This window comes from Notothenia coriiceps, unplaced genomic scaffold (genome assembly GCF_000735185.1).
Source record: "Notothenia coriiceps isolate Sejong01 unplaced genomic scaffold, NC01 NC01_scaffold00018996, whole genome shotgun sequence".
NCBI lineage: Eukaryota > Metazoa > Chordata > Actinopteri > Perciformes > Nototheniidae > Notothenia > Notothenia coriiceps.
The window spans coordinates 1,604,203-1,619,954 of NW_011351697.1; the positions used below are offsets into that span (position 1 = coordinate 1,604,203).

At 40.6% G+C, this 15,752-nt stretch overlaps 1 protein-coding gene across 1 annotated transcript in view; it reads left to right on the forward strand.

Moving 5' to 3' along the window:
- Nucleotides 1–970: 970 nt before the first annotated feature.
- Nucleotides 971–15,752, forward strand: part of cpne5b (copine Vb) — a 109,690-nt gene continuing 94,908 nt past the window's right edge. Inside the window, exon 1 of the mRNA XM_010778067.1 lies at nucleotides 971–1,680. Within this exon, the coding sequence (XP_010776369.1) occupies nucleotides 1,562–1,680 (119 nt within the window). The 5' untranslated portion in view covers nucleotides 971–1,561. The remainder of the gene's footprint in view (nucleotides 1,681–15,752) is intronic.

A 15,752-nucleotide genomic window follows, 5' to 3' on the forward strand; every position in this document is an offset into this window, starting at 1 on the left:
GTGCCTTCATATATATGTGAGAGTAAGTCAGTTGTCTATGAGAAAAAGAGAGAGCGAGTGTCAGAACAAGTGTGATAAACAGTGGCGCTGCAGATAGGAAAACACACACACACACACACACACACACACACACACACACACACACACACACACACACACACACACACACACACACACACACACACACACACACACACACACACACACACTCCACATTTAGGAACTCTAGTTATCCAGGAATTACAAACCCATCCCTTTTTTGGCAGGCAGTTGCACCAGTTTAGCATATTCTCTGCAATGTAGTTTACAGGTCTTTAGGTCTTAGATGCATACAACAGACTAATGATGGATGGTGGCCATTACATCTTTATGTAATTCCTATTTGTAATTAATATTGATTTTAATCCAGCTAGCATGAACACATTTGAATTGGCATCTGCATTTTGCAAAATGTCATGCTCATGCCTCAATCCTCAACAGAAAAATACTGAATTCCATACAATGGGATAAATAGTTACAATTTTGAACGAAGTCCAAATTAATTTGGATTGTTTGGAAATCTATTACTGTGAGTATTACTGCTAAAACAGGGTCTGGATATGTCTGCGACTTTTCTCTATTATTGAGCTGGTTTGTGGAGCTGTCCATTGCTGTGGTGCTGACATATTTATCCCTTCCAAAATCATCCATTGAAACAAAGCTGTTACCACTGGAGGATAGTCTTTTACTCCCTTGGCTGAGGAGGTAAATACTATCTAAATATATTCTGGATACAAGTTGAGTTTTAAGAAATAAACTGAATCAATATATTCATTTATCATAAACCACCTCCAGACCCCTTATCCTGCGACCTGTTGGGGGGTCCCAATCACTAGCTTTGCAACCACAGGAGTTTTAACAGCAGGGTCTCGCAAGTGTCTGTTATGACAAGCTGATCTTTATTTAATGGTTTTGACCGGTTTTTACACTATACATCAAACCTCCAAAGAGTCTTCAATATTAAAAACGCACAAGTGCGTAATTAAATTATCAATTATCTCGCTCACACTCATTGTCAGAGCACACAGCAGCGGGAGCACCGGGGCATGGGCAGGGTTGCCAGCTCTTGAGTGTTATTCCGTGTGGGAGGAGGAGGAGGAGGCTGGGTGTGTTTGAGAGTATCTAGCCTTCTCTCTTCACACGCTCTGCTGTGCGCACTGACTGAAGACAAAGCGCAGAGAGGAGTCCACCTCTCCATGTGATGTGCAGCCGCTCAGTAACAGTAATCTCAGATACTGCCCCTCGTAAAAAAAAAAAAAAAGAAGAAGAAGAAGAAAAAAAACATTTTATTAACGCTGCATGCGGACAGTTAAGTGCGTCTCTGCTTTTTTGAGTGTTTCAACTCAATCAGTGCTCCCACCTCTCCAGCCTCAACATTTGTGAAGTGGCTGCCTCACCCGCTCGGACCGGAGGCCGTCTGGTCTCCGATCTGGTCTCCGGAGTCACCGGAGAGTCCACGCGCTCCGTCAGGGCCAAGCTGTGCGGCTCGCGGATCAGACCCGAGCCGCCACGATCACTGGCCATGGAGATGATGGAAGGAGACGTTACGGACAAATTAGATGACATGTCTTCGGTGTACGACTTCGACCCGATCACCGGCAACATCCCCGCCACCAAAGTAGAAATCACCGTCTCCTGCAGGTGAGTTGAGGCGTCCGCAGTGAGGAGAGGAAAGTTCGTTGAGAGGAATGTGTTGTAGAAAAGTTGTGACAACGCCCCACCCTTCCTGTGGGATTCTGTTATTCCGCGAAATGATGTGTGATAAATAGAGACAACTTCATTACGGTTCATTACGCACCCGTTGTAATGAATTACAGGTTTTGGGTGGGGCTGCATGGTTTAGTTAAACAATAAATGTGTTGACCATTGTTCATACCAAGTCTTCTTTTGTATATTACTTGATTGATTTGCATGTATTCCTGGTAGAACAACAAGTTAAAAGCACCTAACTGAGGGCATGTTCGACCTGTCCCATTACCAGTGGTTAGAGTTCTGGAGATTTGCAGAACTTCATATTAGTGCTAGCTGGCGTTTAACATGCAAAGGAAAGGTATGTGCACAACGAGACAAGCTCTTATTACTGCAATACCAGTTAAGAAGAAAATCTCCTCCTACTGTTGGGTGACACTAGCACAACGCCCTTTCTGTATGTGCTGTACCAATAGTCACACTCTACAAGTCAAAATCTAGGAATCTGCACCTGGCTGAGGGTTTATCTGCATGGATAGTGGTGCCCTAGAAATAGAATGAACGTTTTTTTTTCAGGTAGCCTACTGTAGGTTTTCACTGACAATGATTTTTTACCTTAGTCTTTGGTGAAAACAAAAATGTACCAATACTAAAAAAGTCAAGAACAAACATGAAGAATAAAACAAACCTTACATTTTTTTTGAATGTTCTGAGCTGCATAGCTGTGTGCAAAATGTTCACAAATATTGAACAGGGGATGTGCCAAAGATCAAAGGAGATAGAATATGTGCAATGATGTATGTCACCTCGGCTGTTTCAGCACCTGCATCTCCTCTCTCTTCTTTATAAAGAACTGAATGTTGAAGATTGAAATGTTTACATTAGATTCACACAGTTTCCATGTCCCTGGCCCTAATCTTGATCAGATCTTTTTTTACTTTAATTTTTAGGTATTTCTCTTTCAGAAAGTAGCTTGCTCAGAGAGAATACACAGTCACTCCTCTTCCCATTAAGAGAGGTTTTAAAGTCAAAGCTTTCAATGCCTTTCTCCTCTCAGATTTACAATCTCCTGCTGGCATGTGCTCGCAATACTCACACACACACACACACACACACACACACACTCACTAGCACACAGATATTCACGCACACACACATGCTCACATCTCTCTGGTCTTTGATGCTGGGTTTTGGGTTGGTGAGCCATCGAAGCAGAGTGAGTTTGAGCTATACCAAGCTGTGTGTGCATTATTGATGGGCTCTCTGCTGTTCAGAGAAGCTCGCTGCCACATCTCTAAGCTCAGGGTAAAAAAAAGCACTAACACTGGAGATGAGTGCGTTTTAATTTAGTGAATGAAAAAGCATTTGCTTGTTTGTGTTGAGAAGGATATTGTGGGCGATAGTGGAAAAACAGTTTAGTTTCAGGCAGAGAGGCTGGATAGCAAAGTGTGTTGCATACAGCAGTCGAAGCCCTGCATGGTTTGGGATGTTGAATTTGTCAGCATTTAATGATGAGGCTATTGGGATTACATGCCTCAGTGATGTGCAATTAAGCACCATTCAGGTAAATGATAAGTACTCTTCTGACAACTCCTTGCATTTATGCAAATTATTTATCAGACATGTGCATGAGATTGTTGGTAATTATGTGCTGATGTGAGTTGGAAAAAGAAGGAGACAGGCAGAGTAGTGGTGCAGAGGACTCCTACAGTATAACAGAAAGAAGAGGATTTTGGGAAGAAGAAATCATTAATGACAAGAGTTTTTTCCTCCTGCTTCACTGCTGCTTTGCTTGTGTGTGTGTGTGTCGGTTTATGTGTGATGGAAATAATGAGATGAGTGAGAATAAGAGCCAAGAAATGCAGAGAGTGCTTCATAAATAAGTTAACATTTGATGCACACATGACTTTGGCCAGTAAATTAGCTTTAAAGACACCTCAATTTTCCAGGATCTTCCCATAACTGAGCCTCACATTTTAATCCGAAAACTGCAACATCTGTGGTGTTAAATAATTAAATATACAACCACTGATTCAGCTCCTCCTAAAGCAGAGTACATCAACATTGTTCTGTCACATTCAAACATTTCTTATAACAGTTCAAGGACTCACAAACCCTCCAAATCCTTTGTACAGATGTTGTGTGAGTCAGAGTCGTTTTCAAGAAAAGGTGCTGTCGGCTGGCTCTTCTTTACTCTTCTCCCTTTGTCCTCATGTACATGCTTGCTCTAAAACCTCCGAACCGTGATAATAGCTTTTCCCTCTGGGGTTAATACCCCTTATTACAGAATACACCCCCTGCTTTTGACAACGGGTTATTATCAGGACCAATGACAAATGGGGAGGAGTGGGTGGGAGCTGGATCCGTAAAATGAGAGGGGGGAATGATAAGAATAGGTTTGTTTTTCATTCAGGGTGGGGAAGAAAATGACGTATTTGGTAGCAGAATGCTGCAAATAGTGCCTCATTCATTTGTAGCTGCAGGAACCTGTTCAATGCTAATGCAGTAAATTCAACTTTATGGGATTTTGTATATGACAGTGCTTGGGAAACGTCTGTCACCGTGTTCACATCTCTCAGTATGGTTGATGAGACGTTTCCAGACCATTTGTTTTGTCGGAAAGCTTGTCCTTCAGGAGTTCTGTCAGAAACAGAAAACTGGTGAAACAGTTTTCGATAAAAAAGGAAAAGAAAGAGGAGGATGTGGGACCAACCTGTGTTTTTCTTAAATTGGCGTTTACACTCCCAGGGGGCTTGTCAGTCAAAAGTCTGCTTCCTGGGGAGAAATGAAGGGACAGGGGTACAATTGGCAAGAGTACAGGAAAGTGTGGGTGTAAATCCTACAGCCCCACAGCCAAGCAACAGTCTTTTTGTTCAGCCCTTTGTTCAATATCTCTGAAAGGGTATAATAATGCTTAATTTACAGTTAAAAGACTATTCTTTCCAAGACAAAAGCCTAAAGAAATCTTAAAATGAATTACATTATACAATTATTTGTTATTAGAAAGGGTGACGTTGTTAAAGGTAGAGTCATTCTGTCAGCCCCTTGCTGACTTGAATGGGGATTGAGTCGTTCATTCATGCGGCTCATCTAGACTCTACAGATGTTGTCACTCCAAATTGATCAAATTCTTATAGTGACCAGTAGCGATGGAGCTAACTATGGCAGAACCTACCATGGCCAATTCTTCTAGTGTAATCAAACATGTCATTCAATTGAAAATACATCTGTGATGCCCCTGTGGGTTCATCTTGAGAGGGTGTGGCTGTGCTGCATCCAGCCGCCTGATTGTAGTAACTCAGGGCACCTGGGTCTGGTTCCCTGCAGCTATTTTAAAGCCTCTCTGCTCCTCTCTGTTCTCCCTCTGCTTCTCCCTGCACGCACCCGGGTTTTGTTGAGTATGCTATGAGTTCCTTCAGTTGCTTCACTTTGTGCACTTCAACACTCTCACACTCATACATGTCCATGCAATCCTCACCCTGCATTTACACGACTGATACCACTGACATCCACACCTCATGCGTTACTTGCTTTGCACTTGCTTCATTTGGTTGATTTGAATGTTTTGCTTAAATAAACATCTTTTGTTAAACGTGGATATGGTGTGTCTCCTCTTTGTTGTGGCCTTTTGAGCCAGGTCATAACAACATCTCATAAATGTATCACCGTTATTTTATTGTGAAACGTCTGAAATTCGTTTCATATCCCAGTCTTTTCATCTGTTGCTTTTCAGAAGAAAGTCAAAGTCTGATCTTCCAACATCACAAAGAAGTACTTATGTGTCTAAAGTTGCCTAAAGCAGTTTTTAAGTCTCTCCAGTCAGCTGAGGATAGACTGTCCGGCTTGTCTACTAAAGAGTATTCAGTCAGTGAAGGAGCACCAGCTGCTGAGAGCCATAATGATAAGCAATGAATCCACCCGGCATTACTGTGGGCTGGAGCCTGCACAGCCAATGCGAGGAATCCAAGAATTCAAAGCAAACATATTTCTGAGTTTCTAAAGCAAATAATTCAATTTCATTTCAACATAACTGTAGACTTTGTAACTTGTAGCTCCTAATAGCCGTTCCTTGTCCTTTCAGACCTGACCTAAATGAACCCGCCTTGGACATACCGAATTACAATCAAAAATACTTTATTGATCCCTGGGAGGAAAATAAGTAGAACCCAGGACCTGAATTCAAGACTTGAACCCGACTATAGACTAGGTTATATTTCTGCTGTTTCTAGAGCTGGTCCTTGAAAGTCAATAAGTCGAATGATCCACTGTGTGAGTGCAGAGTGAGTTTGGATTGCAATATATTTTCAGCTATATATATATAGGAAAGCAGATGAAAAAGCAAAAAAGTGTAACACTTAAAAAAATCTGAGAGCCCTCACTGGTTGTATACATCAAGGGGCTAATGGGACACAAATGAGGGTCAGGAAGGGGGAGGTGTGATTGTCGACAAGCTTTGGGTAGAAGGTCACATCGACTGAAGTCTGAGCACAGAGATCGAATTAAATCATTAAAGGATTGCCCTAGTCTTGAAAGCGAAGCATAGATTTTCAATGGATTAAATATAGGTCTTGTATCGGCTGGATATTAATAACTGGTGGCTTGTGGGAGTGATTTAATGTTGCTATTCCTGTAGTGCACAGCTCTTTAGAAGCGGGGATTTCTCATCTTGGTTCCTGAGTGCACGGCATTGCATTGCATGTGATTAAATTCCTCTGCTAAATGTCTGGATGCTCTGCATTTGCGTACGGCTTTGTGCTGATGAGGACCCCGGTTTCCACATCTGATGGGTCCCTCTACGGATCTGGGACAGATATGAAAGCAGCTCTCAGTGTGGAAAAGCCCTCGGGAGATCCGACGCTACGGCTTAGCATCACTCTGATTTCCCATGCTATCTTTAGGTTGGAGCACTTTTGGTGTGAAAATGTAGGAGCATCATCGAAGCGAAATGAACCATATGAACAATGTGATGTATAAAACATGAGCTCTGACTGCAACACACTTCTGTTGCTGACGACACACCACCACCAAAAGTGAGATAGACCTCTGTCCTCTCCTCTCACTCCCTCATGCTTTCAGTCATTTTGTGGCGCAACAACTGGGCAAACTGCCTGAGCGCACAGCCAACCGACTTAAGCTGGTTAGAGAAAATTAGGTATAGGGAGAGAGATACAACAAGTGAGGACACATAGTGTGGATGGTGAGGAGCAGATACATGAGAACTGAGATGAGAAACATATGGAGGTGGTCATGTTCATCATCGCACAGAAACTTGAGGACAGAGAAGGGAATTCATTAAGAAATGCAAATGAGGGACTCACATGTTAGAAAGGAAACCTACAGACAAAGATATCATGATTGTAATTCCTGCTCATGGCGTATGATTAGTATTACTGTCACTGACAGTAGGAGCTGCAGGTGAGCCTCCGTCATTAATGCGATGCAACATTTCTGTGAATGTTGCAGTAATGAGAAGAATTAGGATCTTTTCAAATGTGTTGGAGGGATGCAGAACTGAAATGACACTTCCAGCTATATACTGTGGTTTGTTGATAAAACCGAATTATAATTTGTATTGCTTCAGATAGCAGCCCGCAGGTTACATTAGAAATATATTACATGTTGGGTAATTGCATTTAAAGCCTCAATGTGCTTTCACACATACTATATGATAGAAAGGATCAACAAAAGCCCTCAGGTACAAGTATTTATGAAGAAGATTTGTTCTCAAGTTCTACTAAATATCATCACCTGTGTATGTGATCTAATGCAAGACATAGAAATAAAGTAAACATATTTGATGTGTTGCAAGGTAGAGTTTGAATGTTGTATTAACAAAATAAATCACATTACAGAGAAGAACTGGCAGAATGTTCGTCGTAAAGAAAAAAATATGAAAATAATTCCCAAACAGAGGCAGACATGATGTGCATATTGGCCTCAAGCTTAGTACAACCATGCCACCACCTCCCCTATGACTACTGGCCTCACACACACACACACACACACACACACACACACACACACACACACACACACACACACACACACACACACACACACACACACACACACACACACACACACACACACACACACACACACACACACACACCACGTTGTCCTCCAGCAGTGGAGATCATCTGCTTATGGTTTATGCATTACATTTTTTAGTGGAACAGACTTCGATTATAGGATTTTTTTTTCTTGTTGGGGCCACAAAGATCTTGTTCCTTTTTCAACTCAAGGTTCCCGCTGCAGTGCTGTTAAGCTGGAGCAGCATCAAGGATCAACAGCACTCATGCACCTGCAACGCTGATGAGTCTGTCTCCCTCTAACCCCAAGCCCTTCCCTCTTGGGGGACATTACACTGATCTGGTGATAGCAGCTCACAACCTCTCTATTCCAGCTCTTCTGCTCTGCCAGTCAGCAGACAGCGGTGTGGTCACTAGTCAGTGTGGGTTAAGGCGGTGTGGTCACTATTCACTAGTCAGTGTGGGTTAAGGTGGTTTGGTTTAAACAACATGGTTTATTTGGGGGACATTGACATTTGTTCTGAGGCTTGTCAGCTGTGTATATAAAAAATGCATCACAATAGTTGTTTCTGCCTTAAAAGCTTTTCTTTGTTCTGTTTCTCCCTGTAAGACGGCATTGATCAGCAGTGAGCATATTGTGTGTTGGTGTCTCTGTGAGGAACGTTTGCATGAAGAGATTTGGAGGCTTTTACAGCATGAAGCACTCTATTCTCCTGACCGGGCAGAACCAATCAATTATTTTCTACCCTCTTACTTACTTACTAACACCTTGGGTGAGTGCCTTGCAGACAGCGAACATAATTTCGGAGGCCCATTTACTATCTTTCACAGTTCAGTGCTGTTTTTTGCCTCTTTAAATGCCTTTCTTCCTGAACCTTCTGTACGCTGATGAACAGACTGTGACTAACGCTTTCGTTAAATCAATAGTAGACTGTGGGCATGCTGAAAAGATTATACTGTAAAGGCACATGTCAAGAACTTGTATTCACACTTAAAAGCAACATTTCCCTTTACTTGCTTGATTCATATTATTTCAAAATCAAAATGTCCCCATCCATGCTAATAATAATGATAATTATTATTTTCTTCTCAGTGCTAGGTTGTTATAAAGATTCTGATTTTCATCCGTCACTCTTTACCCGACACCCAGTAATTCCCTCCGGCCCTGACAGCAGCACTGTTTAGTTGTCAGCGTCTCAACAGAGCCATGGCTATAATCAGCTCTGTTAGCTCTGCTGCTGAGAATTAACTGTCTCATTCCTGTACCCATCAAATTCTCCCATCCTGCACACTTATATCCAGCTCGTATCTTACGGTTTTTATTCGCCTGGCTGAGAGACTCCAGCTGAATGCAAATCAGGCCTGGTGAGGCAGTGGTCAACAGCGGATGAACATAAGTGATGTTAAGTCCAAAAGGAAGAGGGGTACCGCTCTCTGCATGTGTTAATGATGGCTCACTGTCATGCTGACTTTAGAGGCTGAGTGGCTGAAATGGGGCTTTGATCTCTGCGCTCTAATTGACATGCAATCTGGCTGACTGGCAAGAACAGAGGAGTCATAGGAAGACAAAGTCACATTTATTAGTAAAGGACTTGGGAAATGTTGGACCACTAAACACGCAAACAAACCATCTCCCTATTTCTCTCTTTCTTTTGTGTACCAAAAACGATGTGACCACTAAATATGTTAGAAGGTCAAACTGAAATGTAGTTTGAGGATCAGTCAGTGGCTTTTATTTGGTACTAAGAGCCATGGCATGTTGCCTCTGTGAAGCAGCAGAGGCCTCAGCTTGCCTTTCAAGCCTCTATCAGTAAAGAACAGTTTTATCTGGGGAATGTAAATACAACAACAATAGGGATTTTTTTTCAAAAAGTTATATTATTAAAAATATAATATACAAGTTATATTCATTTTCAAAGACGTGCATAAAATTATTCTCCACTTTAGAACATCCTAGCAAATTTCTGGTTGAATTGATTTTCCAAAAAAGGAATCTGTTCATTATGGGAGACCTTCTTTTTTTTTACCATTTGGTTGCTTTGTTTCATTTTTTTGAGATCCTAAAATGTCAATCTTCAAAGAAGTTTTCTTGTTTGAATAGAAAATGTCAGGCTTATTTTCACAATGTTTTATCATGTCAGTGTGGCATCAACATTGTATTGCCTTTTACAAGCCCCATGCCATCAGAGATGTTACAGCCAGCTTTGTTGTGATGGAGAGCTCCATGTTTATGGCTATGTTGTCACTACAGGAGTGCACTGGTGTTTCCCTGATCAACAATGTTTTAAAAAAGACTAAAAAGCATAACTTGATATAATCATGATCATCCTTCATTTTAAAATCCTGGCTAGCGATGTGGTGGATTAAGAAACACTGCAATTTGTTGACATTTCCCGTGATAAACAAGTGTAAACATTTGCATACTGTCCCGTCTGCCAAACTGTGTTCCTCAATCTGCCCTCAGGTTCGGCGACTGATGAGTGTGTATACATTTTAGATCTGGATGTGAGGCAACATGGGTCACCTGAGTTATCATCTAATTGGAAGAACCATCATTAACATCTGACCGGGGACTGTGTTTGGCTTGTCTGGGCTCCCTGATTAGCATGTTATAAAACTGAGCAACTGCTGTCCCATGATGAGTCTTATTACTTCATTGAGTAATTGGATTTATTTGGCTTTTCAGTTGCAGCTGCTGACAAAGCCAACAAAGCTAAGAGGCCACATCTCTGCAGGCACTAAACATCATGGAGCTCACAGATTAAACATGCAGTCAGTGGAGAAAACAGTGCTAATATTCGTATAGAGATAGAATACCTATTAATACTAAGAGATGATCACCAACAACCTAAGAGTAAACTACATGTAGTAGCTTTTCCTATGACATATAAAGAGACTTATAGACGCATTTCTTAAAGTTACATTTACATCATTATTGTAATAATGGTGTTACTGTAGTGGGTTATGGATATGCATATTACTATTTCCAAACATTTTAGAAAAAGGTGACACTTCAGGAACATTTGAGACGGCCCACAACATTTATTTCTTAATCACAGATTGAATATGCTCTCTGCCCTACAACAAACATGTTATATGTGTGAAATTGCACAAGAAAATATCTTCCGGCAGCAGTAACATGTGCATATGGTGTCATCTCAAAGATATACTTTTTTTCCCTTTTTCTCATGTAAAATCAAAGGGAAGACTTACAAAATGCATTGCACTAACACTCTAAGCATCAGTATGATGTGAAGAACAACACTGATGCATGAGCACCTGTTAGCTCAGGGAAATGCTTCCACTGTGAAGTGGTTGAAGCAGCTGCCCTCGGTATACACATATATATATATGATGGAGTAATGAGAGCTTAATTGCTCTCAGTCAGAACTTTTGAGGAAGGTGAGTCACAGCTGTGGACAGCTGTGACCTGGCACTCCCAGGCCCCTGGCATTCAGAAAGATGAGGCTCTTTCATCCTCATTACACCACACACACTATAGCCATGCATGATAATGGGATGCAATGAACTCATTTGTTTTAACCAATTAAAACAAATTATAATGATTGGACACTTTTCATCGATGGTGGAGCTCATTTGTCTCAAGAGTTTCAAAAGTTGTATTCACTCAATGATTGTTAATCAAGAAATGTATTTTATTCATGCCCATGTTTTAGTGCAATGATATCCTGTTTAATTAAAGATCATATTCTGGCATGGGGATGGAGATTTGAGTCTGCTGCGCTTTAAATTAGAAAAAGTATCTGCTACTCCTCAGCTAATGATCTTGCTCAAGGTAATGCCAGTACTTCTCGCTCATTGGCATCTGAGCCAATGAGCAGAAACATTGCAGTTCATCAACAAAGTCTCTGAGCTCCTTAACAAAAGGTGTACCAAGAACAGTTGTCATTTGAGCCATCACTGCAGTGGCTTCATTTGTCAAACCAGAGTAAATTGAGATGAAAAGTCATTTGCAAAAGCATACTGAAAATGTAAAACTTGATTTCTTGACAATCCACAAAAAAAGTCAAAATGCATTCAGGCAATAAAATCCATCTAACTTTTATATTATTTTTTGTGTGTGACGAAATAAATGAGCAGTCCGATGCTGGCCTCATTTGTAATGCCAGTTTTACAAACTGTTAACCAGTCAGCCTCTTGTCGTGAATGACACATGATTGAGTTCTCTCCTCGGAGTAGTACATACATACTTACATACATTCAGTACTTTGGGCAATCCCCACAGGAGCAATTTGGAGTGAAGTGTCTTGCCCAGGGACACAACGACATGCTGACTGCAGTGGGACTCGAACTTGCTATCATCTTATTCGAGGATCAGCGAACTAATCCACTGAGCCACACCCTCACTTTAATGCTAGCAATTTTTTTTAAAGTATTGGCTGAAACCCGTATTAATATTTTTTTGACAGTCACCAGTATTTATTTTGACTAGTCTTTTATGCAACTTTGGCAACTCATTTGGGGATTTCTGCCGTTTTTAGCCCTGATAACAGCGTCGCTTTGGGGATGCCATGGCAGGCGCTCCTTCCACCAGTTTGTTCCAGAATGAAATCTGTCAACAATTTTAGCAACATTGAAATAAGGAAGAGACATTTACTCCTTACATGATGAATTGGGATAATGTTGGCGATCCCTTGCGAGTTAAATGTCAGAATCTCAAGCAGTCCAAAACATTATCTACTGTACTGTAGTACATTGTGTTATGTGCTAATAAGCAGAATAAGAAAAGTAAAGCATATGACTGTTAAATATCATCATATCCATAGTCGGCATTTTAGCATTGTGAAATTAGCATTAAGCCCAAAGCACAACTGTATCTGAGTACAGCCTCGCAAAGCTCCTAGCACAGCTGAAAACTCTCAGTTTTACATTTATTCCAGATATCTATGTGTTGGTAGTGTGAGTGAAAGATTTCAGCCAATGTTTTTGTGCGAGTTAGTATCTTTTTAGCTAAAGAAGCATGTCCTAGCAGCAGGCAGAGAGGGACATCTGACAACGACATCCTCTCTCTCCAGTGACCCATTTCGCTGAAACAATCACACATTTTACAGTGACCTACTTTTGAAACAGTTTCAAAACTTTTTCTCTTCGGGTATTATCTTTAAAGTATGAACTCACTTACATTTCCATTTTGCTTTTCATCTCAAGAATTTTGCTGAGTTCACTTTTAGCATAAATGTATGGGAGAGAGCTGGAAATGACTCAATCGAGGAGGGTCACGCAGTGTTCAGGTTTGACAGGTATGTTCTTTTCATGGCCAATATAACGATACAGATTTGCATTGTTATTGTATGCAACCAATATACATTTAGAGTAAAAAGGGAAATCTACGTGTCCAAATGTAGAATAACACAAATTAAAAACTTTAAATGCCTTTATGCAGATGTTGGATAAAATGCTGCCAAAAAACATTTAATGCATTTTCAGACATTTAATTAAGTGCATGTATCAAGAAAAAATAGCAAATTGGAGGTTGATTATGGACAGTATTGTAGATGTTTAACAAAAACCTTCTTTAAACGTGTGGCTCAACATTACCATACAACTCTCTGGTTAATCAGTCAAGTTGTTGAACTTAAATTCAGATCAGAATCTCTTCTAATTGAATGTGATGGCTGACTCATATATATTTATACAAATAACATTATTTGTTGCACATTCAGATTATAAAAGATGGGAGCAAGTAATCATCCAGGAACACAAACAGTCAATTTCCTGATTCACCTTTAAGATAAAAACAGATTTTTGATGTGTGAGAGCATCAGACATTTTTACATGACACCTTCGAAGCAGAAACATCACAGTCTGCAACTCACAAAAGGACGGTAAAGCTATCTACAAGTGACCAATAAGCTGCAGTTGTAATGGTCCTAACCATGGAGTTTGTAATGCTGCCTGTTACTGTACCTGACCTTTGTTGACTCGGGTGTGGAACAATCAACACTGTTGGGAATTGTGTGATTATCCCGAGCCTCCCTACCATGCAGCAAAGCTGTGTCTGTCTGGCAGGCTGTGCAGGAATCTCCCCAGAGGAATTCCTGGCCTGAATTATTCAGCAGCTAGTGGGAAAAACGATCCTGCTCGGTTCTACCATCGATCCAACATTAAAGCAATGCCAGTACTATAGTTTGGACTCAAATGATTGACGCCATGCAGAGAGGCTTATTTATGAATAGCTGCTTCTCATGTCCTCGTAGAAAGATGTACTAGAAAACCTCATTTTATATGAGCTTTTCCCAATTATTATAAACTTTATGTCACTGATAATTATGAATTTTTGTTTTCAGCAAAATAATAAGGCAGCCAAGTAATAAAAGTACAAATGACCACACAGCGATAAGATGAGAGACAGGGATGAAGGGCCAGTGAAGCTTTAATAATGCGGTGCTGCATAATGCTTTTCCCAACGCTCCTCTCCCACTCCTATAAACAGATTACCGTTCTTCTACCACCTCCACACTTTCTTCTATTGCTTCCTATTGTCTCGTTTCTCCCTTCCCCTCTGTCTGCTCCCTCTTTTTACTTCTTCCACTACGACTCCGCTCTCTAAGGTTACATCTTGTTTTATTTACCATGTTTTCCCCTCCTAATTCGTCATTAACTTGTCCCTTCCTCCGTCACCCACTGCTACCATCCAACCGTCTTCTTCCTTTAGTTTCTGGCAAAGCTTTTACGGGAGTGTAAGTATAGTCTTCTTGTTACACCCTTCCTAGTTTAAATGGCGTTGAGGAAAAGGCCTCTGCCTCTTTCTGCTTTTGCTTAGTGACGAATTGTCATTTCTGCATGAAAAGCTCATATTAACAAAACCTCAGGGTTGTAGTGGATAAAAACAGATTTCCTTTTTCTTTTTTAGTTTCACTGTCAGGGTATTTCTTTACAACATGTATTTGAAAGGGTTATATAACCTTGGGATCTGTTCAACAGAAAACATATTTAAAGAATAATGGAGTATGGATATCTCCTTTGTGTGTACATCAGAAACGTAAATAGTAAAAATAAATAGTGTCAAAAACATATTATTGTGATTACTGGTGGAGGTAATAAAGAGGTTCATGTGTTTTTATGGTTATGTGTAAATACATTGAGATATCATTATGTTTAAAAGTTGAATATGCTAAACTTATCAGATAACACATGCTCTTGTACACATCCAGCAGTTAAATAGCTACATCATCATGCATATGTCGTCTCACAAGTCCAGTATCCTCTCTCCTTCTTTTGGTATCCACAAACTCCAGAGGGAAATCTATCTTCTTCCATACCTCCGCTATGCTATGCCGGTAAAATAGCTTTTTTTTTTCTTGTGAAATGGTCTTGCAACACCTGTCTCCATTACATTAAATGTTAAGTTCTGTAAGTGATAAATACCTAGTTCTGTCTCCTCTTCCTCTTCAGAAAATAAGAACACGGCAACCTCCAGTCTTGAGTTGTGCTTCATTGAGTGCAAGCAATAGGTCAAGCTGAGTGCCGTATGAATACAGTATAGATTCATTCTACACCCACCAGTTGACTTTTCTGCACCCGGAAAACACACCCTCAATGGGAACCTTTCACCTTCACTGTATGCATGCACAATGTCAGGACCTCGACACAAACTGATGAACCCAAATGCACGACCCAGAGACAAAGTCTTGAATATAAAAACATTTATATTTATTTTACAGTTCAGGTAATCCCTCTTAACAGAGTAGGTGGTGGAAATAACTCACCACCTACTCACAAGGAGGAAAAAAAGTAACGTAATAAAAAGAGGACTTAATGAAAACTTAAGCCAACAAAAGAAACAAAAGAACAAAACATGACATGAGTGAAAAGCGATCCTTTCTGAGCTGAGGCTTGGCACGACCATTCGGGGAAACAAACAAGACGAGGGGCGGGGCAGACACTGATGAAGGCGGGAAAACACACAAGGGGAGGAAGAAACAGGGCCTGAAATGAAAGACAAGAGGTAAATACAAAATAAAACCGCTC